Source organism: Thamnophis elegans, chromosome 1 (genome assembly GCF_009769535.1).
Source record: "Thamnophis elegans isolate rThaEle1 chromosome 1, rThaEle1.pri, whole genome shotgun sequence".
NCBI classification, from domain to species: Eukaryota; Metazoa; Chordata; class Lepidosauria; order Squamata; family Colubridae; genus Thamnophis; species Thamnophis elegans.
In genome coordinates this window covers 114,505,932-114,529,078 of record NC_045541.1, presented here as the reverse complement: position 1 = coordinate 114,529,078, position 23,147 = coordinate 114,505,932, and the positions used below count along the sequence as shown (strand labels likewise).

General features: G+C 39.2%; 1 protein-coding gene across 2 annotated transcripts in view; it reads left to right on the top strand.

Moving 5' to 3' along the window:
• Positions 1-10,386, top strand: part of DPF3 (double PHD fingers 3) — a 228,601-nt gene extending 218,215 nt beyond the window's left edge. For both annotated transcript variants that reach the window (XM_032228422.1, XM_032228411.1), the window contains exons 9-11: positions 4,744-4,856; positions 7,386-7,467; positions 9,950-10,386. In XM_032228422.1, coding sequence (XP_032084313.1) covers positions 4,744-4,856; positions 7,386-7,467; positions 9,950-10,020 — 266 coding nt within the window. In that variant the 3' untranslated portion in view covers positions 10,021-10,386. The remainder of the gene's footprint in view (positions 1-4,743; positions 4,857-7,385; positions 7,468-9,949) is intronic.
• The last annotated feature ends 12,761 nt before the right edge of the window (positions 10,387-23,147 follow it).

Genomic DNA, 23,147 nt, shown 5'->3' with positions numbered 1-23,147 from the left:
AGAAGTCAAAACTATTCTGAATTTATTAGGAATGTATAGATATTTATTAGGATAATGACATTCATACAAAACAGTAAAATAATTCCACAAATGCCTCTGAATAGCATAATATATTCAATAGCTTTCCCACCCGAAATGCTTGTTCTTTCCATAGGTAAGAACAAACATTCCATAGGTAAGAACAATCTTTTATTGTTAAAGTTAAAAGATACACTAGTGATAAAGTAGCACACTACTTCCTTACTGCTTTCCAAAATAGGTATAGGTAGAAACATGTTCCTGATGCCACCTTAACTATAAGGAAATTACTATTTCCATTTTTAGTTAGTTAAAGGAGAATTGATACCCTGGATCTATCTACTGTATACCACTGTCGTTATATTGGCTGGGAATTATAGGAGTTGATAAGAACTGCAGAGTGGAATTCTTGTTCTTATGTTGCCTTATTGTTATAGGATATTTGCAACTGGAAATGGAAATAGGGAGCATATGGCAAAAGAGAATAATATTTGGGTGGCAAGTGGTTCTAGGCATTGCCTTTTATCCAATCCTGGCTAGTAACAGGGTTTATATGTGCTTTATACTGAAAACACACTTTAAAAGGACTGTGTCTATATTCACTAATAAACTATGTTTATAGCGTTGTGAATGCTATCTGATCAGTTTAGATTTCCTTGTACTGTGGAAATTGGGTTAATTGATTAAATCAAAGTTAAATTAAACATAGCTAAGTGTGTTAGCTATTTACAGCTGAGAGAAACTATTGACTTTTCACAAAGAGGCAGCTTTAAAGCAAAGGGGATTTCTTTTCCCCAAGAAACAAATTTGTAGATAATCTTGGTGGTCTAAGAGATTATGATTGGCCCAAAGTCACTCAGAGAGTTTCTGGGGTTACAAAATGTCAGTCAGTTGAGATTTAGCAAATCAGGAAACAGACTCCCAAGATGACTAAAGCTATTATCTCAGAATAATTTCTCCACGATCATCTCTGTGGCTTCCAACACCAGACAACTAGAGCCTCATTATTCCCAAACACTAAATCACTTCACCATGTTCCAATTTGGTTCAGATTTGTGTTTCATTTCTTAGATTAGAAAGGTTAGTAGCTGGTTGCTAGCCAGGTAACTGGACTCTGAGCAGAGAATTATAGCCCAGAAAGGGTTTCTTTGAATTACCAAATATCCTTTTCCAGCTAAAGTTCAAAACTGTATAATTTTTAGTCATGTCACTTTAATTACATCAATCCACATTCCATGATCTCATAATCCCTAACATGACATATTTATTAGATTACTATCTCATCTTTCTTCCAGAAGCAGAAGGATGGTATTGTTAGTTTTCTCTTTTCCCATTTATTTCTACAACCACCACTTTCTGGAGTAGGTTGGGCTCAGAAAGAGCAAAGAAATGTTTCTACAGTCTTATTCTAGCACTTTAATCATTAATTGGCTCATAATATGTAATCAGGAAAAAATACATTGCCAAGCTCACATGATCACTGTCACTCTTCACTGCATATTGTTTTAAGAATTTGTTTGAATTCTTGAAGCTCCTTCTTTCTCCCTTTCCTTAGACTGTTCTAAATATTAAATACCAGGTGTAGATTTTTAGCGCAGTGTGTTGTCTATTTTTGACTGGCACAAATGCAGTGCTCCATCAGGGGAACCTCCTACAATTCATTGCATGTTTACTTGTGGTACTCTGGGATCTTCCTTGCTTTTGTGAAAAAAATCTATATGATGCTTATACTGCATAAAATTCATTACAAAAGGAAAATGCGGAAGGCAGTATGGTGTGGCAAGAGCTACAAGATAATAGGGCATTGTTCACTGTTGTATGAAATGTAGAAATACTGGCCATTATTGGATATCCCTGTGTAATTTTCTGATAGGGGTATGAGTCAAGGTATGGGTGAAAAAAGTGTTCAACAAAACTTATCAATTGTATGTGAAACAATTTTGACTAAACAGCAGTTTGGGGGAATTGGCTATTTGGAGCAGGACTACTGTATGGAGAGGCATGTCCTCTAGGCTGAGGCTACTGCTCAGATGCCTGTTTTCCCTTTTGCAATTGTTTTTAGAAGAAAAACAAATAGCAGAAAATATAAACTGTGGATTTTTCTACTTAAGGTTATTTCTGGCCTGAAGATCTGCTTTTCTAAAATTCCTTTCTTTTAAGTTATGTGATCAGAAGAACTGCTATACGAAAGATGTAAAATATACAAATAAATCAATCTGCCCAGATTCAAGAGAAGGAAACAGATGTGCACATGTAACAGAGGATACACAAGACCTAACGGGAATGAAGACAATTCAGTATCATTGAAATGGTCATAGGGCTCTCTTGTTTTCACTCCCCAAACTCTCACAAACCAGTTCAAAGCATCCTGCAATTGTCCTCACTGCTACTTTCTTACAATGCTACAACTTGTCCATTGAATCCTTTCAGCTGACCAAAATAATGATGCAAAAACTGGCAGCTTATCTGTGTCTCATTCCTTACCTGAATATAGTCCTGCATCTCTTTCTGCATTGATTAAAATACAGAAGCAGCTTGTATACAGGAAGTGCAAAACCACTCCCCGCTACTAAAAGAAAGAGGCCAAAGTGTGGACTACTGTCATGGCATCATAACCTCCACGGAAGAAGAAAAGCTGGGCATCCTATGAAATCCAGGAGTTCCTACCAAAATTGCAGAGTAGCACAATTAGAAGAGAACCACTGAAAGCAATGTGTAGCGTAGAGTGTATGAGAAGATGAAATGGTCCGGAGACAGGAAATGAACAAAAGAAAGATATTTACAAGTGGAAATTGAAGCAATATGTTAGTGTGTAAAGAATACATTGAAACGAACAGTTGAGATCTTTGAATAGAAAGGCGATTGAGCAGTAAATTCTACCTGGGGAAGTGAAGAATAAAAAGTAGCCAGTAAACCACATTAAACTTGGTACAAGAGAGGAGTGGGAGGAGTAAGCTAGTTTCCCATAATTGCTACCTGTATACTCCCAACCTCAAATTTAATAATTAAAATAATTTAAAACATTTGTCATATCCTGATTCCCCAAAAGTTTCTCAAAACATGTAGAATGACTTAAAGGCTTAAGAATAGTTTGTCTATTTTAAAAAAAAATCTCTTTTTTTCCTCATGGTATAAGTAGGAAAGATTTTTTTAAAATTTGCCTGCAGTTTTGCAAGCCATATCCAAGGAAAGCAAAGAGATCAAAGGATTTAGTCTGACAGTCTGATAGAGGTGAAGACCTTGTTTCTTTCGCATAGGTCTATCTTCAGTTGTAGCCTCTTGCTTCTAAGAATACTAAGAATAGTGTTTCTTTGCTGTTTCATGTAGGAATGAAACTCCTCTTTCTAGGCTAGGCCTGGGTGTCAAATGTAGAAGACTGTGACAATTTTTAGTCGAAATGGAGAAATGGTTGATAGGAAGGCTGAGTTAATCTCTTTCCTACTATCTATTTTCTCCGCCCTTATATATCCATTAAAGCCAACATATAGTTTGAGACGGAAAGGTTTCAGAGCTGAGACATTATTTCTTTGTTGGTTGTAGGAATTCTTTTATAGACTAGAAGAAAGAAAGGTGAACATTGCCTACCTACATTTATGAGGAAAAGAAATAACAGAGGGAGAATAAGTTATCTGGGAATTTTCATCACACATTTTTAGCTGCTGTTCCTTATCACTGTCTTTGTTGTGAACAAAGATCCTTTGCTAATGACTTTCCACCAAGGCTTGTTGAATACCACAAATATAAAATGCCTCGTTTAGTACAGAGGTACACACGGGTCTTGTATCCTTCTCTGCTTCTGCACATGGATATTTTGCTACATGTTAAAATTTGGGGGGAGGGGGGGAACATTGGATGAAAAAGATTTTTTTTAAAAAAAATGATGCCATTTACTTACGGCAGAAACACAGAAGATAGGGCAAAGGATGGGGGAGAAACAAAACGGGCTGTTTCCTTATTGTTTATATTGTTATAAAGAAAGAACGTTGAACCTACCTTATGTTTGTTTGTTTGTATCACCCCTCTTCCAGAACTCCCCATTGCTGATCCTGCTATAGTAGTCCTGCTGTTTGGCAAAACCATCCACACGCATGTAGGGAAGGTCTAGAGTCTCAGCAGTAGTTGTCCTTCCCCTGTTGCTAGCTCTCCTACTTCTCTTCCTTTTATAAATTGTTTTGTATTGGTTGGGGGGGATTTTTTTTTTGGTTGATCCTGAAAGCTTAGTTGTGCAGTTTGATTTCTTCTATGCAGGCTAACCTTAGTAGTGCAGAGCTCTTAAAAATATAAGTTGGCCCAATTGTCCTTCTGACGTATGAATTTGCATTGTAGTTACGTTTCAATCAGTTCAAATAAATCTTCAATGAAAAAAAATCGTTCCCTCCAAATCCTTCATTTATAAAGGAAGAGGAAAAGCCTATTCTTCCTTCCTTCGACTCAGTTGTCTTGCCTTTTTTTTTAATTAAAAGGAAAATAACAACCACAAAGTTTTTAAGAGCTCTGAATAAAATTGCTTTGCCAATGGGGCAGTGGGAAGGAATGACTTATTTTTCTTGTGCCCGGCAGCAAAAGGGTTAATGCTTGCTTTCCTCTTTGATATCCATTAGTTTGGAACCCATGTTGTGATTGGTCCATGTCCATGTCTGTTTTGTTCCTGAACTGTATGACTTTAATTCAAAGAAACCATTCAAAGTGCCGCCTACTCAGCTGAGGTGTTTCCCATTCCTCCAGGTCACCCAACGTGCCTGCAGTTCACAGCAAATATGACAGAGGCTGTCAAAACCTATCAGTGGCAATGCATCGAATGCAAATCCTGTAGCCTCTGTGGAACTTCTGAGAATGACGTAAGCTTATCTTTGTTATCCGTACCTAAATTAGCCATTTGTAATAATGAGTTGCAAACTAATGTACATGATGTCCAGGGTTTATTCATTGAGCTCAAGACAGTCAAGCAGCAGAAGGGAATTCTTTTTGTAAATTCTACATACCCACTCAGTTACAGTATACTTGCTCATCCTTTTTCCCTTTTGTCCCCTTCAAAATTGCTTCCTTGGTTCTCACTTGGGACTACTTAAAGGACCAAACCTGTCTGTTTTGTGGCAATACAGAGTCTGATCCAAGTAGATTGAATCTTAGCAGCTAGGAAAACAATTCATCTTTTAAGAGCAATACTTCCTTCCCCAGAAGGATTGTGTGCTGGTTCAAATGATATGACTCAAAGGCCTTTATTGGACATTATTTGCCCCAGTCATGTCATTTTTACTACAGAGCTTGCAGCAAGTTGAACAAATTTGAAGAGGTGCTTTTTCTAACAATATATCAAGAGCAAAAGTCTCAATCCTATTCAGAGGTTGTCTCTTTTCAAATTATTGCAAATGCCTATCTAATGGCAACTGCATCCAGTCAGTTCTGGAGCTCAGGGCTGTGATGGATGCCACTCGATGGTAGGCTCTTATAAAATGATGGTTTTGCTACAGAGTGTATTGGATTTGAACAGTGATGACCCATAGTGTCTCAAGTAAAATAAGGACCTTTAGGGTGCCATCCATGTCAAAATTGAACAGCCCTCACTCAACAGAAAGGGGGGGGGGGATACAACATCCTCTATCTCCAATCTGCAACACAGTCCTTTCAACAGTTCCAAGAAGGCTCCACAGCCATTTGCACCACTCAGGTGACCCTGATGACACAGATAAATCTCCAGGTGACCTTAATGACCCACTAAAAGAATGCAAATGACCAATGCAAATGTATGCAAGGAATATAAATTCATCCATTCATCCACTCCCCACCATCCAGTCAGAACTGAAGAAGCTTCATGGATGAGAAACAAATGTCTTCAAAGAAAAAACCAGAAAGTCCAGTTGCCTCTTGGAGAAGAAAAGCATCTTTGGGATGACCTTTAAAGACACTATGCATTTTTGATGCATTATCTAAAAGAAACCTTTTCTAATTGGCATGCATATGTAGTTCTATCCTAAGTGGTGCTCTGAGCAATATATACATGCAGAGACTGGGAGAAATAATCTCTCAGCATGGGATGAGATACCATCAATATGCCAGTGGTATCCAGTTGTATATCTTTACCTTGGGTTGAGCAGGAAGACTTTGCAGTTACAGTCTGTGCAAACCCAAATTTTCTCATAGAAAAATATGACTAAGGATGCTTTTATTAGTTGCCAATTAATTGAGGTGCAATTCAAGGTAATAGTTGCCACTTGTAAAACATTGTGTGATTCAAGATTTGAGTTGAATCTGCCCAACTGGTGAGATCAGACCGGGAAGACTCCAAGGGAATGTCATCTGCCATGACCTCTTCTGGGTGGTCTAGAGCAGTGATGGCAAATCTTTTTTTGGCTGCTGTGCCAAAAGCGGAGGAAAGCACAGGAGGGGGGGGCATGTGCCGGTATGCCACACCCATAATGCTTTGCATGTGTGCTCCCCAGCAATCAGTGACCCCCCCCACTTTTGCCCTGTTTTTCTGCCTTCCCCAGGCTCCAGAGACTGTCTAGGAGCCTGGGGAGGGTGCACTCCCTCCGATGCTTTCTGGAGGCCTCAGGAGCTTCCCTGAAGCCTCCAGAGGGAAAAAAATGGACCTACAGGGAACCCAGAAGTTCAGGAATGGTGACTTCCCTGAAGGCTCTGGAGGATGAAAAACAGCCCTACCAGCAAACTGAAAGTCCATTTATGAACTTCCGGTTTGCCCATAAAGCTGGTTTTTCTCACTTTGGAGGCTTCAGCGAAGCTTCTGGAGGGTGAAAAATGGCTTCAAAAGAACACCAAAGTTAGTTGGACAGTGCATGCATGCCCGCTGGCCAACTGACAGAGCAATGCCTCACGTGCCTTGACAAATGGCTCCACATGCCACCTGTGGCACGCATGCCATAGGTTCACCATCACAGGTCTAGAGTATTCCTCCTTTGGAATAGCCTCCCCTTGGATATTTGGCCCACCCACTTATTCAGACTTGTTCGGAAAATGTATCACTTCTGGAAGGCATTTGAGAATGAGAAGGAAAACCACAACATCCATATGCACAGGAACATTAGGTTGAATGTTATCAGCAGTTCTGTAACATTTCCCCCCTAATTCCTACTTGCATTGTTGTTGGCCACTCAGATTCAGATTAATCTCTCTAAATGAGATTTTTTTTCTCTATTTCGAATGCATGTTGCAATGTGCAAGTTAGTTAGATTGCAGGAACATGACAATGCAGCACAAAAGGAAGTAGTCTCTTTATCCATAGTTACTGGTGTGCTCTTTGGTTCCTTATCACTACACATTAACTGTACACATGGGCAGGGTTACATGTTTTTAGCTAGATTGAATAATGTATATATTTTTTCTTTTTTTCCTCAACAATTCTGGATCAGGACCAGTTGCTCTTCTGTGATGACTGTGACCGTGGTTACCATATGTATTGCTTAAACCCACCAGTCTCTGAACCTCCAGAAGGTACAGTTGCTTGGAATATCTATACCAATCATTTCACAAGAGCCCAATCAATATCATTTAAATATTCATATACGTGTTTTGGCGGCATCGTTCTTTTCCCATATTGCTGAAGCAGATTTTTGAAAGCCAGAGGAAAGGAATAGGGAGATTGTCCCATGTGGGGTATGTCTTGCTATATCATACTTCCCATGTGAAATTATAGTCAAAATAACATAAACAATGCAAATCATGGCAAAAAAGCTGCTTAAAGCAGTTTCCTGATTTTTTCCAATAGTTCTATCTTGTTAATTTCATAGCAACAAATCTAAGGATTTCCTTAGGTCACATTTAGCTATAGTGTCCGTCCAGATATTGAAATGATCAATATTGAATGATCAATGTTAATACTGAAAATACCAGCAGTGAACAAAACAATAAAGCTAATGGAAATCCAGTCTCACTGGAAACACTTCCTTCTCTTCCTCACTAGTAATTATTATTGATTAGAAAGGTTAATTTGATTAGAGAAAAAAATCTAATAGTTTATAGGCCTCTTCAGTAGAAGTTAGGGCAATAATTCTCTGAAGCGTGTGATGAGGCTCATAAGCATTCCTTGGGGAAATCAGTTGATTAAATCATGCAATTCTCCTATGGCTCCAATGTCTCCACCCACAGTGAATGGAGGCTGCCTGCCAATTCTATGAAATATTTTACTCTTTCTACCAGCCTTTACTGGTTTGAGTGGGTAATTCCAGTGGATCCTTTCCTTGGAGTGATGTGATTATTCATTGAGCCCTCAATGCAGTGATCTATAGTATTCCTTCAATTGTTGTTCCGCACATGGACAGAATTGTGACTCTTTTTCCATGAACCAAATTGTGTAGTCATATACATTTTAAAAATAAACCTTTTGGTAAGACTTTTGGAATGAGGTAAGTATTTTTCCTATGACAGCCAATAACACTTAAACTTGTAATGAAGATTATGAGTCTCTTTTAAAACTGAAATGGATATTTTTAAACCACCATGACCGCCACTGAAATAAACTGCTGCTAATGTAAGGGAAGCTAATGTATTCTAGCTCACAAGTTATTACACTTCTGTGTAGTCACTGCAGTTAATGAAAACAGAAAGACATACTATAGGACAGTGATGGTGAATCTTTTCAGCATGCTCGTCTGGGCCACAACCCAGAAGAACTGCCCAGGAGGCATGCATGTGCTGGAAAATGGTGCGTGCATGCACGCCAGCCAGCTAGTCTTCTGGTTACTGGTGCACATGTGGGCACAACAATCAGCTGGCCAGTGTGTGCATGCTTATGCTCGAAAATGGAAGATCAGCTCTTCCAGTTTCTATCACTGCTGCACACACGAAGGCCAAGTGATCGTAGCACATGCATGTGTGCCAGAAACCTGGAAGAGGAACGGGCGATGCTGTGCATGCCAGGCAACATGACTCCCGGCACGTGTGCCATAGGTTTGCCATCACTACTATAGGACATATGAAAAACGTCTACAGGAACCTCCTCCCAAATACTTGGGCAGCTTCTGATGCCCTTCAAAATAACTCCTCTTTTCTACATTCACATCTTTGTCTTTAAACAATACCCCAACAAATGGGGGGGGGGGGCGGAGAGATGAGTACAAATTGGAAAAATAGTAGTACACACACTGATATACAATATAATTTATTATAATTTATTATAATTACAATGTGCATATTAAGGTTAGAAGTTGGAAGACTATGATTATGTATATTTAATTGTATTATTATTCTTAGCATTGTGTAAAAAATATATTAAACCAGTCAATACACTGTCCAGAAAATATGTATGGATGTTAAAGGAAAATTATAAATAAAACATATATGCAAAAATAACTTCTCTCCTAACAGAAGTTGCCTAAAGCAGGGGGCAAGAGGAACTAATCTTGGCTGATCCCTAAAAGCTAACAGAGTCAAGTGTGGCTAGTATTTGGTTGGAAAATAAAATAAGAAACAAAGCTACTGCTATTGTTCAAAGTGCACACAAATTGAACCAGCCTTGTTTATCTGCAGACTTGGATATCATTTAGAACAAGGGTGTCAAACTCTATTTCATTGAGGGGCACATCAGGGTTGTATTAGACCTCGGGTGGGCAGGTGAGCGTGGCCAGCTCGACTCATGCCAGGGGCACCTGTGGTGGCCCGAGTGCTCTTCTAGCGAAACAGGTTCCTGAGCTCTGTTTTTGGCTGCACAGCCTCCTGCAATCCTCTGTCAGTGAAAAGAGCTCCATTTTCACTGGCATAGGGTTGCAGGAGGCCGTGGCAGCCCAAAACAGAGCTCGGAAGCCCATTTTTGCTGGCAGAAGCACCGCAGGCTGATCCTTTGCTGTTTTCAGAGCAGCCCTGTGGGCCAGATCTCAGTATTCCGTGGGCCGGATCCAGCCCCTGGGCCTTGAGTTTGACACCCCCTGATTTAGAATGTCTTTTCAACATCTAAACTTTTCTATATCTTTATTTATAGGAAGCTGGAGTTGTCACTTGTGTCAAGAACTACTCCAAGAGAGAGCATCAGCTTTCTGCTATCAGCCCTAGATGAGAATAAAGGATTGGGCTTATTCTTGAATCTGTAGCACCAGCACACCATGATCATCCATCACATAGGCTATGTGTAACCATAGACACGCTCTTGCCCTCATGAAAGGATGAACACTCAAAAAAGCATCCATAGCACTTGCTTCTCCAGGGTTACACTTCACCAAGAATTGACCTCCTGGGTTCTACTAGAAGGAGCACATCTTTGAGGCAAGGGGGAGGATTCTATGTTCCAAATGGATCATTTTCCCCTGCAGTGCATGATTGCAGGTCTGTTGTAATAGATTCATCTGTGTTATGATTATAGCATAAAGGAGAGCTGTTGTAACTGTTGGTGTTTAGGCATTTAAATTGTGTGGATTGTGATTCTGGTTTGATTTGTCTTCTCTTTCCTTCAGATAAATCAGTATTCGCCATTCCTCAAACAGTCATGTCCCCCTAATTCCTAATTAACATGGGCAACAGCTGAAAACAATGTGAGTTAGATTCCCAACATATCCGGAGAACATTTAGATTAGTATTAGAGTGCTTGGTGATTGTTTGTGATCTAGGGCTGTAGTGGGATATTAAACTTTACTTATCAGAAAAGGTTCTAATAGGAAATTGCTGTTTACAAGTAAATATGTCACATAATAGTATCTGGCTGTTTACAGTTCTATAATAAAATCAAAATAACCCTTCATAAGGAAGCGTATCCACAATATCTACCTTGAAACTTCTCCAATGTCCTAATAATACAGAGATAAAATGGTGATATGACTTTGTTATGTTAATGCAGTGGTGACATTCAATTTTTTTAGTACTGGTTCTGTGGGTGTGGTGTGGCTTGGCGGGCATGGCAGAGGAAGGTTACTGAAAAAATTTCCATTCCCACCCCACTCTAGGGCCAGCCAGGGGTGGTATTTGCCAGTTCTCCAAACTACTTAAAATATCCGCTACCAGTTCTCCAGAACCTGTCAGAACCTGCTGAATTTCACCCTTGCATTAATGTATCCCACAGCTAATCTAGATTCCCTGACATATTCCACATCCAGTCTATTGCTCTTCCTAAGTAAATGACACTCCAGTGAAGGAGTGCCGGACTTTCAAGTAAAAAAGGAAAGCTATCCGAAATTCATTTGGGAATATTATATCTTTCTTTACAATGGCTGTCTTCTCTTTCTTAAAGGGTGAAAACTTTAAAGAAAAACTCCTGGTGTTATAATAGGGATTAGAGTGCCAGCAGACAAAATATTGTATCTTCACCTTCTCCTTCCCTACACAGATACAATCAAGAAGCTTGTTTTGTGCAGGGTCATTCAAGGCCCTTGTCTCTGGCAACAGAAGATTGGCAGCTATGTCGGCCCTCATTTCCATTTTTGGGTGACATAGCTGACTTGGGGTCATTAGTTTAATCAAAAAGAAATCCAGGTCTGACTTGGGTTTCAACTAATCATCTCTAAATGCAGCGGCTCCTGTTTTATTTTTAGTTTGCAGCGTATTCTGATCTCTCCTTCCTTTCATTTCCCCCTCAAATAATCCCTATTAAAGGTTTGAATAAAACAATAAAAGATAATGGAGACTAAGGAAAAGAAAGAAAAGAATTACAAGAAAAATAAATGTATAAAGAGAAGAAAAGAACTCCATCCCCTTCATAGCAGGTGTAAACAATTCCCTAATCTCTTCACTTCCTCTTAGCTAACAACTGTAAACTCTTCATCCTCATAACCCTTTTCAAATCAAATCAAATAAGTGACATCTTCTTCAATCCAGTTAATAGTAAAAGATCCATACAGGCCCCTAAGATTTTAACATTAATTAACACATATAAAACTCAACATTCCACAACTTATTTCTTAACTAGAAGAAAACTCCATTTAATTTAATCCATGAAATGGTCTCAATATTCTCAACAAACAACATTTTCAAAACACCAAATTTAAAAATTACGGGGAAAAAATCCCCTTTAGAAACAAAAAGTCCCAATGCAAAATATTCTAAATAACATCTTACATTTTCCTCATCTCTACCTGTAGGTGCATCCACATTTCACAACTATATAATAACCCCAATATCCTAATAGAGCCAAAAAAAAATCCCCTTTAGATAGAGCAAAAATAATTAATTTCTTCTTATTTAAAAAAAATTCTCCAAACTTCCTTACTTTAACTAAAGAAAAACAATTAAATATAAAACCAATATTAAAAATCATAATTACATAAAATAACTCTTTGAGAAGAAGCGTATACATAATATCTACTTTAGGCAAATCCAGTACAACAGCATTAATTCAGAAAGAATCATCCTGTATAACAATGTAACCTATTTATCTCTGCTAGAATAAGCCAACTTTATAATTTTTTAATTTTCTTTTACATAAGAAAGTGTTTCTCTGCAATCCATCCAGGCGGTTGTTGATCCTTATCCAAATTTCTTTAGTGCCTTAAACAGTTTTTCTTATAAATCCAACAAAGGGAAATTATTGCATTATTTCCTGGTATTCTCATTTTTATTTCTTTTTTATTTTTATTTTTAATGCCTCATCCAGTGTATTTTGAAGATTTTACTTCAAAGTGTTCACATTCTCTTCAAGTACATTTTGTTGGACAAATTGTTCTGTGATAACACAATGTTCTTCACAATGTGAAGACACGACATAGTTTTCTTTTCTTGGTACAGATCCCTACACAGTTCTTCAAATATGTCTCTAAATACCATTATAAATTGCTTGTCTTACACCTCAAAAACTCAAAAACATTCTTTCTTTTCCAATTATACATGTATTGTTTTCAAAAAATAGTTTCAAAGTATTAATATTGAAAGCTCCAAACTCTGAATATTTTGAACCCTTAGAACTTCCTGTAGCCAAAACATGATCTAAATTTCTTAACATTAAATTCTTAAAAATTATAAAATCAAATCTTCATATTCTTATATTGAGGATTAACAGCATCCACTCACCTGGTGCTTCCTCTTGTTATTCATAAGGTGTATAATTTCCTTAAATCCATTAATAGACAATTTCCAAAGATCATTAGAAAGGGAAATACATGAACTTAGTGTCCTTAAAAGGCTCCAGTTTGCACTTGAAGCAAAATGATGAATTCCCCCATCTTCTGGTCCTGCCCCACCTCCAAGATTGCCGTCTCTTCAGAAGGACCATAAGGAAAAACAGCTTGGGCAATCTCATGTCATTCACCTTGATTCAGAGAAAATCAAAGGTAGTTGATCTGCTTTGGCTACTTTGTACAAGGCTGCAATCATCAGCTCTACCTGTCTGCAGCACTGTCTTCAGTCAGCCATTTTCCTGAAATCTTGATCTTCCCATCCTTTCAGATGAGCATGCTATGCAACCAAGATCTGGTCATTTGAGGGCGCCAAAATTATGATTGGATTCAAACATGCTAAATGATAGTTTGTTAAATCATGGATTACTGAATGAATCATGATGGCTGGGTTAACCAAGCTAAAACCAAACCAATCAGATTATTGCCTTGCATACTGCATAAAGTCAAATTCTTTCTAATTATACATTCCTTGGGAGAGTTGCTCATAAACAATACAGTGCTCAATATGTTTGGATTTCAGGTTCAAAGTGAATGTGACAATGTCATTAAATGTAGGAATCGTTTGGCGGCAGGAAGGGGAAATCATTTAGGAAAAAAGTGTATAAATTGTTAACAATAGAAAGAGCATTGCAATAGTGAATGTAAAATCTTGTCTGTGACTTACCTTCCTTTGGTCCATGTCTTCAGAGTTTTTCTCTCCAGCTGACCTCTAATAGCATTGATGCCTCTTGGTAGTTAAAAATGTATGTAGGCGGATGCTTTGAAGATATGATTGGAAACCACAGAGACTGTTGACATCATCCATGCTTTAGATGGAATCTAGACAAAGCACAATATTTTGGCCCTAAGTATGTGATCTGCTTCAAGCCTCTTGCTAATACGTGAAAGGAGAATATGGGATACACTGAACACATCCTGTGTAGCACATCCTGTGTATCCTGTGTAATATAATTACTTTACAGATTGAGTCATATTGAGTTAGATCATGAATAGTCTTACCTACCCTGACTGGCAATTTTTGAGGATTCAATACAATTTTTTACAGATCTATATGGAATGCCAAAGATTAAATCTCAGATTGTTACACCAAGCATCAGGACTTCTAGTACAAAGAACCAGAGACTATATTGGGCAAATTGCTACTTTTATAAGCTAGGGATGAACAATGGTTCAGCTGCAGTGCTCTTCAGTTGTTGCAGTCCACCCCCAGCTCTGTTGTTTAGGCGTAACATGAGATTTTAAGGTGCAATATAAAATGTTCATAATTGGCATGCAGCAGATTGGCTTCAATGAATGGGATTTTCTGTCCCCACAGCTATATTTTGTGACTTGTTATACTGCTGAAGCACTTAATCATACCCACTCTGATACACACACAATACCATAAAGTGGTTGGTTTGGTTTTGGCTTGATATAATGCAATATACAAAATTATCATGGCTCAATGTTAAGTGAGAATGTGCCATGTCATAATGGTTTGTTCAACAAATTGTAGCAAATTTGGAACTAAATTAACTCTCCCTCACCCCTCTCTGCCAGGGCTGCATAAACTATTTACTTGAGGTTGACATGGACCTTGTGATGTATGTGATTGAGGAAGAGAGCACTCTATCAGAGGTAGGTTGCTCCTGGTTCGGCCCGGTTCGGCCGAACTGGTAGAGGTGGCGGCGGGAGGCTCTGCCCACCCACATGAACACTTCTGTGCATGCACAAAAGTGTTGTGTGTTGGAGCGCATGCACGAGCATGAAGAAACCGGTAGTAAACCGGTTAGCAACCCACCACTGTCTCTATGACTATTTTGGTTTTCATTTTCCGTGGTTGCATGGTGGATAAAAGGGGGGGAGAGGGGGTACACCTGACCCTGTCCATAATGGTTCCAACCCCAAGGCTATAAACAAAGATTTTACAGTAGATGAATAAGAAAATCATTCAACAGTATATGATACACAAATGTAGGTTAACAAGGTGTTGAGTCAGGCTGAAACTGAAATCATAAAAAAGAGTGGCTAGTTAAAGCAGAATGTATTGATAGCAACTCCAGCCTATAATATACAACATAAAATAAATTTTGAAAGTGCAATAATTTCCCCACTTCAGAAATGAAGATACATTCCATCTAAGGTTAAACATCTTTATATTAGTTTGAATTCAGTTGTAAATGTTCCCAGGGAAAGTGTACATTTTGCAGTTTTATTCTGAGTATGTTTATAAAATGATACAATTATTTCAAAATTATGACTAGTGTTGGATGATAAGAGCATGTGTTATACATACTCTGTCTCTGAAAGCTGCTTGACTCTTTAGTGAAAGCACCAGCAAGCAGAACACATAAATTATTATTATCTATTAAAAGCCCAAGCACAGTTAGCTTGCCAAAATTAGGGTTGTGATACTCCATATACATTCATGTGTGAGCTCCATTGATTTTAATAGGACTGCAGTCAATTCAAGCCAGAATATGAAGGGCTTAGACTATGAACAATGTTATTGGCTCTTAGACCAGCATTTCAAAATTACAATACTAGCGTGCATTGCCAATATATCACAATGGTCTTGTGTAAGCTGGTCATACAAGGTCAAAGCCATCTGCAGAACTGAAGGTCTTCTCATTTTTTTGCATTAGCATTCTAAGTCCTGAGAGAAAGCCTTTCACAAACAAGCACAGATTTTGGGATTAAAATGTTTGCATTTGTTTAACCAGCCTTGCTGGAGTTGCATTTAAACCGCTGCTTCTACACGTGAAAAAACTTGTGAGAATTGGTTTCTTAGATGTAAGGTATCTTAAGGGAGGTGCAGTTTTAGATATTTCATGGTAAACATTCAATGCTTTTTCAAGGGAAGCAAATCCTATAGGTCAATCTAATCAAATTGATGGGGGTTGCTTTTTTTCTTTGTTCTGGGTGAAAGCAGGATTATAAATTGAATTTAAGATCTTCTAAATCTGCTTTATTTAGCAAATTAGTTACTAATAATGACCTCAAAGCCAATCATCAAATTATTTTTCAGGACAGACGCCGACCTAAAATTGTGAACGTGCAATAATGGTGGTACAGAATGCCCCCATCCATGTGCATGCACACAACCACCCAGGTTCTTCCAGACAAACTGATCCAGGATACAAGTATAGTTCAAATGCATGTTTAAGATGCTCCTCCTATAGTTATCAGTGAAATAACCAAGGTTCAAATTAGTAAAACCGTTGCTTCTAAGAGAAGTCATTGCAAAATTACATCCTCATATGAAAAAGGAGCAACTGGGGAAACGATGGCATCCCAGAGAGATGCAAGATGCAATCACGGTGATATTCACAGAATTTATTATTTAGAAAAGGTCTTTGATTTAATACCTTCAATGTGTGTTGTTTGTGCCAGGGAGAAGGGGAGAGATTGGCAACCGGCAGGGTTATTTTCATCTCGATTTTTCTCTTCCAACAACAAGAGAAAATGTCAAAATCCCCTTTGGTGAATAAGTAATTTAAACACACCGTATGAAATCTCGTTTTGCCAGTGATCACAGCAAAGGGACGCAGCAGCCCAGCTTGCTAGAAAAAAAAGGGGGGGCCTGTATAATAAGACGTTCCTTTTTAATGGATGAAAATAACCCCTGCCAGATAAAAGACAGGTTATAGAGTTCTCTTTTCATATTGGATCTTGTAATGACGATAGACAATGTGGAGAAAATGCCCAGGAAGAGAAATAGAATATCTCAGCCACAAACCATGCTGCAAGCTGACTTCTGCAGGAGGCTGTTTTCTATTTCCCAAACAAAGCACCTGCGATGGGAGCTTTCTTGGCTCTGACCAGCTCAGGCAGCAAAGCCGTTCAATTTCCCATTCTGTAGTGACTTTCAGTTACAGAATGGATGCGCTTATGGTGCATAAGAAAGAGGCCCTGGAATTAATCCAGCAAGGCAGATAGGTGGTGTGCACACATGCATGTACGTGTGCCTGCATGCCCATGTTGTTTCTTTGCATCTCCCAGCTGATTCCGAAGCTTAGGACTTAACAGCTGCAGTTCTCTGGCAGAATTAATTCCTTCCGAGTCTTCGCTTCCCTCCTGCTTGTTTCATTCAGGCCTTCTTAAGCCGAAGTGTGAAGGTGCCTGGCAACGCAATTTCCTCCACGGATTTGGGCAACGCGCAACCTTTTTTCCCTTTTTTTTCTCCAGAGGTAGCAGCTCAGACAAAAGTCAGAATACTTTCTTTCAGAGGAAATGGCTCACTTCCTGTGCTAACATGCCCGGGATTTCAGGTCTTGCATTTCAAAATTTGGGTAGCTGATCCAAGCCCCCGAAAAAGCAAGCGAGTCTCAGAGGTGTGCCTGGCAGAGAAATCAAAGACTAAACTTTAAGCAATTAGCATTGTTAATGTTTACTCTGAGATATTACAGCTGCCTAAGTCTCATTAAAATATTCTCCAGGGTGAGGGGGAGTGGAAGAAGGCAGAGATTAAGGTACCAACTTTCTTTCCTATTAAAAAAAAGGCCACCTGATATAATGGCAGGTGCATGTGCTTAAATACCTTGAATAGCAAAGCATGCAAAATATACATATTTTATCCCCTGACTGACCAGTGGCACTGTGTCTGGAATGGCACCTTGTGGAATAACAGGTGCCTAATAAACTGGGAAGAAGTGGATAAATTCTTTAAAATTTGTATTTCTGTAATCGGGATCTCACAAATTCAATACAAAGCTATTCAAGGAAAAAGATACTTTGTAGGAGATCAAACCTCCTATCCTTGGGTTCTTAGGTAGAAAATATTTCTTTTTAATTGATCCAAGACAAAATCCTTAAGTCAAAGACCCTGTAGCACCTTTTTCATCTTGAATCACCTGTGTCATTAAGGGGATGGCACAATAATGAACTACTTTATGTCATAACTGTTGGTGCCTGGTGACAGTTCTTTGGGCACTTATATTGTGCCCAGCCATCTAGAAGCCAGGGGACTTCAATGGACATCAACATACAGAGCATTGCTTTATACAAAGCAGATCATTAGCACAGTAATAGTAATGCAGTAAGAATCAGATCCATCACTTGTGAGACAAAAGTCCTATTCTGGAGGTGCCAGAAATTGAACTGGGAAATTTCTTCATGACAGCCATGGGTTTTATCCCTGAACTGCAACATGAAGGACCCACTGTTCTCATTCCAGGCCGCTTGTTCAGAAGGACACCATGATCGATGCTGCTGAAAGCATCTCAAGGTTCTGGGAGACGTAGCAAGGCTGTAGACCCTTATCTTTCTCTTGGCTTTTTGGTGATTGATTGAAATGTTCCCCAGTAACCGTATCCAGGAGAGACTGAGGTAGCATGGCAACCATCTGAAAACCTATTCCAAGAAAAGGTATTGCATGCTCATTAGAAAGAAGTTCCTCATATACTGCACGGAGGTTTGGTAGGCTTCCGTGAGGATTCATTTTGGTGCGAAATCCCCTTATGATATCACACAACAGCACTTGAGGGCAATCTAAAGTCTGAAAGTCAGCTTCACCCCAATCCCATACATTGAAGGGAAAAGTAGAAGTGTTATGTTCGGATTATTACGCATGTGACTATGGACCAGGTTAGAAGAAAATTGGATGGACTTACTCTCTGTTCATATACTTCCTCTGCCTGGTGCTTTGCTTCAGACATTATTAGCCAAAAAGCTTGACTCTCAGCTTCTGTGTCAAAAGATGTCAAAACAGAACAAAATTTCAAGTCTGCATAGTTTCAAGGCATAGGAATAGTTTTTAGATTATCATTTCCTGTGTGCTTCCTCCACTGATTCGATTAAATGAAATCTTTTAATCTAGAACCTAGCTATACAGTAGTCATTTTTTTTTAGTCATTTTATTAAGATTTATAGGCCGCCCTTTTCCCTGAGGGGACTCAGGGCGGCTTACAATCAATCAAAGGGAAAGGGGTGCACTATCAAAGACAAACAATATGTGAACAAAAGAAAGAAAATAATAAAAACACAACTTGCATTCAACAGTCAACACTCGGGCGGGTAAATTGGGAACCTATCCCCAGACCTGATGGGAGAGCCAGGTCTTGAGGGCTGTGCGGAAGGTCTGGATGGTAGTGAGGGTGCGGATCTCGACGGGGAGGTCGTTCCACAGGGTCGGAGCTGCAACAGAAAAGGCTCTCCTCCGTGTAGTCGCCAGTCGACATTGACTGGCAGATGGAGTGCGGAGGAGGCCCAGTCTGTGCGATCTAATCGGTCGAAGGGAGGTGATCGGCAGAAGGCGGTCTCTCAAGTACCCAGATCCACTACCATGGAGTGCTTTAAAGGTGGTCATCAATACCCTGAAGCGCACCCGGAGATCGACAGGTAGCCAGTGCAGCTCGCGGAGGATGGGTGTAACGTGGGCGAACCGCGGTGCGCCCACTATCACTCGCGCGGCTGCATTCTGGACTAACTGCAGTCGCCGGATGCACTTCAAGGGCAACCCCATGTAGAGCCCATTGCAGTATTCCAGCCTAGAGATCGAAGTAGTCTTCGATTTACAACCACAATTAATCCCAGAATTTCTGTTGCTAAGTGAAACATTTGTTAAGTGAATTTTGCAAATTGCCACATTGGTTAAGTGAATCATGGCACTTGTTAAGTTAGGAACATGGTTGTTAAGTGACTCTGGCTTCCCCATTGACTTTGCTTGTCAGGAGGTCGCAAAAAAGTGATCACATGACCCTGGGATACTGCAACCATCACGAAGCATCAAAATTTTGTTCATGAGACCATAGGGATGCGGCAACGGCCTTAAGGGTGAAAAATGGGCATGAGTCACTTTTTAAGTGCCATTATTCAAAGGAGCAGTCACTAAATGAACTGTTGTAAGTCAAGGACTACCTGTATATACACGTATAAGCTCACAAGAGTCACTTTTGAGAACCCTTATTGCCTCCAATGACGCCTTCTGTTCCTAGGACTTTTTGTCTTTTAAGCAAATAGCAACAAGTAATCAAATCAGCCTTTTTTGACTGCAGCAAATGCCTTCATTTTTCCTTTGGTTCTGACTCATCCTAGGCATGGATGTGGAGGTATAAGTCTTTATTGCTTTTGCTCACAACTATCTGTCAGCCAGGGCAGCTGTGTTAATGCTGCGCTCTCTTCTTCTGGCTTAACTTGAGCCTTTTTTTAGAGGGGGTGGGAAGACGTTTGACTCAGTTTTTTTTACTCCTGATAACTGTCCCTGCAGCCTAGCAAGGTTTTTCAGAAGTGGTTTGCCCTTGCCTTCTCCCTAGGGCTGAGATAAAAGCGATCGGCTCAAGATCACCAGCTGGTTAGTGCCTAAGACAGGACTAGAACTTACCGTTGCCCAGTTTCTAGTCTGATGCCTTAATCACTACACAGAACTGGCTCTCTTATAAGTGTACACTTGAATACACTAAGTCCGCTCATGAGCCTTAGGAACCAGAACAGAGCTAATGCTAATGTAATGTGGGACCAGAACAATTGGTTGATCAAGTCAGACAAAACCATTTGTTTTCCGAGCTTTGTATCAGTCAACAAGGCATCTACTTAATGCTACATATGCTGCCAGGAGAAAAAAATCATACCTTGGAATCTTGAGATCAATGTCCTTGGTGGCCAAGCAAGAAATGTTATTTGAAACATCAAGTACATTTTGAGTACTGGCTAATTTAGCACGCTAGTTGGAGCTGAGATGCATTTCAACAGCTTTGCCCGCTTGGTATTCTGAACACCACTATTAAAATTTCAATATAGTTAAGAATAGTCATGTGCTGGGCTCTTCACTGTTATGAATCAAGGCCTTTCTCCTTATTTTGGTTTGGATGCAACTTAAGAGATGCTAGAGCGTAGGCAGCTTATCCTCAATTCTTTGTGAATAACTCAGAAGTGTGTATACTTGTGTTCCCCCATTTCTGGACCTGGTAATTATAAACTGTTTTTGTCCTGTTTTCTTTGTCAGTTTTGTCTCTGCAGCTCCCTATTTTCACCAGCAACTAAGTTTCCTTTGATTGATGTAACAGCTATTTGCCATTTTTCTCTAGTGCCTCTTTCCACTCCATATTTGGGATACACTATTTTCCCCCTTTCTGTCTTTTCTATTTTTAAGTCAGTATACTTATAATAAGTGTGCCAACCTACATACTAGGGTAGGCATGCTAACTAATTTTTTTTCTGCAATGTAAGTTATGGCTTTCCATGTGTGTTTGTGTAGCTACAATAAACTTGTGGATCTCTTTGAATTTTAATCCTTGTCTGACTGCATCATTTTCTATCACTTGCTGATCCTTGTGCTTTTTGAATTAACAAGCCCCTTGATTCATTAACTGAAGAGAGATTTGAGATAGTCATTGCTCAGATTTTCAGGAATTAAATCTCCTACAGATACATTCCACCTCTGTGAGGAAATACTTTGGAAATTGTTGTTTTGATGATTGTGGAGTGTTTGATGCTCTTTGAGCTTGGTTGTTTCCTCGTAGACATTTCATTACCTGACTAGGTAACACCATCAGTGCTTACCCTGCCAGTGTTGGTGGGGGTGTGGTTTTCTCCTTGGTAGTTCCTTGACTAGGATGTTATTTTCTGCTTGATTGTTTGCCTGTGTTAATCCCTGGTTTTCTGGGTGCAACCTAGTTAAGTCCAACACTGGCAGGACAAGCTACTGTATATAAACAGTTTTTGGTAAGAAAACTGGTGACAAAGAATGTCCTTGTTTGAGGTTTCCAAACTTTCCAAAGCCCTTTGCAAAGGAAGCAGAATTGCGAGTGGTATATGAACCACACCCATTAACTCTCACTTCTGAATCACAGATGTGCCACCAATATTCTTGGGTTGCTTGTAGGCCATTCTTCTATGATTTGGCTGCAATCCTCAGCATCTACTTTCATATTACCTCCGAACCTGATAGTATTAGTTGTTCCTCCCATATTGCTGAGGCACTCTGGATTTCAAAGACCAAAAGCACTAACTTCTTCAGACCCAATTTGCAGAATGTGGTGCATGTGCTCTTATTAGGATTACTATATCTGGTTGCAAAATTCTGATCAGTAGATACCAGCAAAGCAGTAGAACTTCTGGACTTTGAAATGCAGGAAAGGACCTATGAAAGTGCTCTCTGTTCTGGGTATCCTAACATTTGGAGCAAACCCCATTTCTGGTGGTGTGCATTTCGAAATGAGAGCTGTGGAGAACTTCAGCTTCTAATACTAAAAGTATAGCTGCATGCTATACTATATAACTGGGGAAAACCCAGGAAGCAAAAACTTCATAGGTTTCATTCAGGCATCTGTTATGTTTCTCTGGGGTAAAACCTTCAGATAACACTTAACTAATTTAATCTCTGTAATACTTAATGTTTTAAAGTATTTTTGTTTTTATGTTTGTAAGCCACCCAGAGTCACTTGACAGTGAGATTGGTGGTATATAAATTTAATTAATTAATTAAATACAGAATCTTAAAACTTCAATAGGCCTCTTCTAGTCTCACTTATAAGATTTTTAATTAAGTCTCTTTGAAAACTTTGAGATGCTTCTTCCTAAATTTGTCTCCCTTCCCAGGTTTAATGGCAATTCATGAGGTAAAACTTTGGAATGGAGCCCTTCCATTCCTTTCTGAGCTATCTCTCAACATCTTTCAGATTGTGCTGACACAGACTGTGGAGAGTTTTAATTATTGCTTTTCACTGTATACCAGCTTGATTCCTTTTGGATGTTTGCAGTCCATAAATAATTGAACAAATAAACATATAAGCTATCTAGAAGCCAGGGAAGAAGTAACTCTAGTTCTTTAGAGCACCACTGCGAGAAAGGTAAGATGCTCAGATCCTATAGCAATACTTGCTTTTATTCCTAGTTAAATACTTTCATTAGCCTTAATCTGTCACATTTCGTAGGCCAGATTTAAAAAATGAACTCAGATGTCTTCATTAACATGGTTAAACAGTTAACTTCTATAAGACAAATCTTATCAGATTTTGGATGCAGACTTGCCATTTCAAGAACCCGCTGCAAAATGCAAGTGTGTGTTACTTCCCCCTCCCCATATTTTAAATGAATTTATTATATTGTATATTTTTATTTTTCAAGCCCATCCCTGTTTAAGAGTGGCAGCTGAAAAAATGA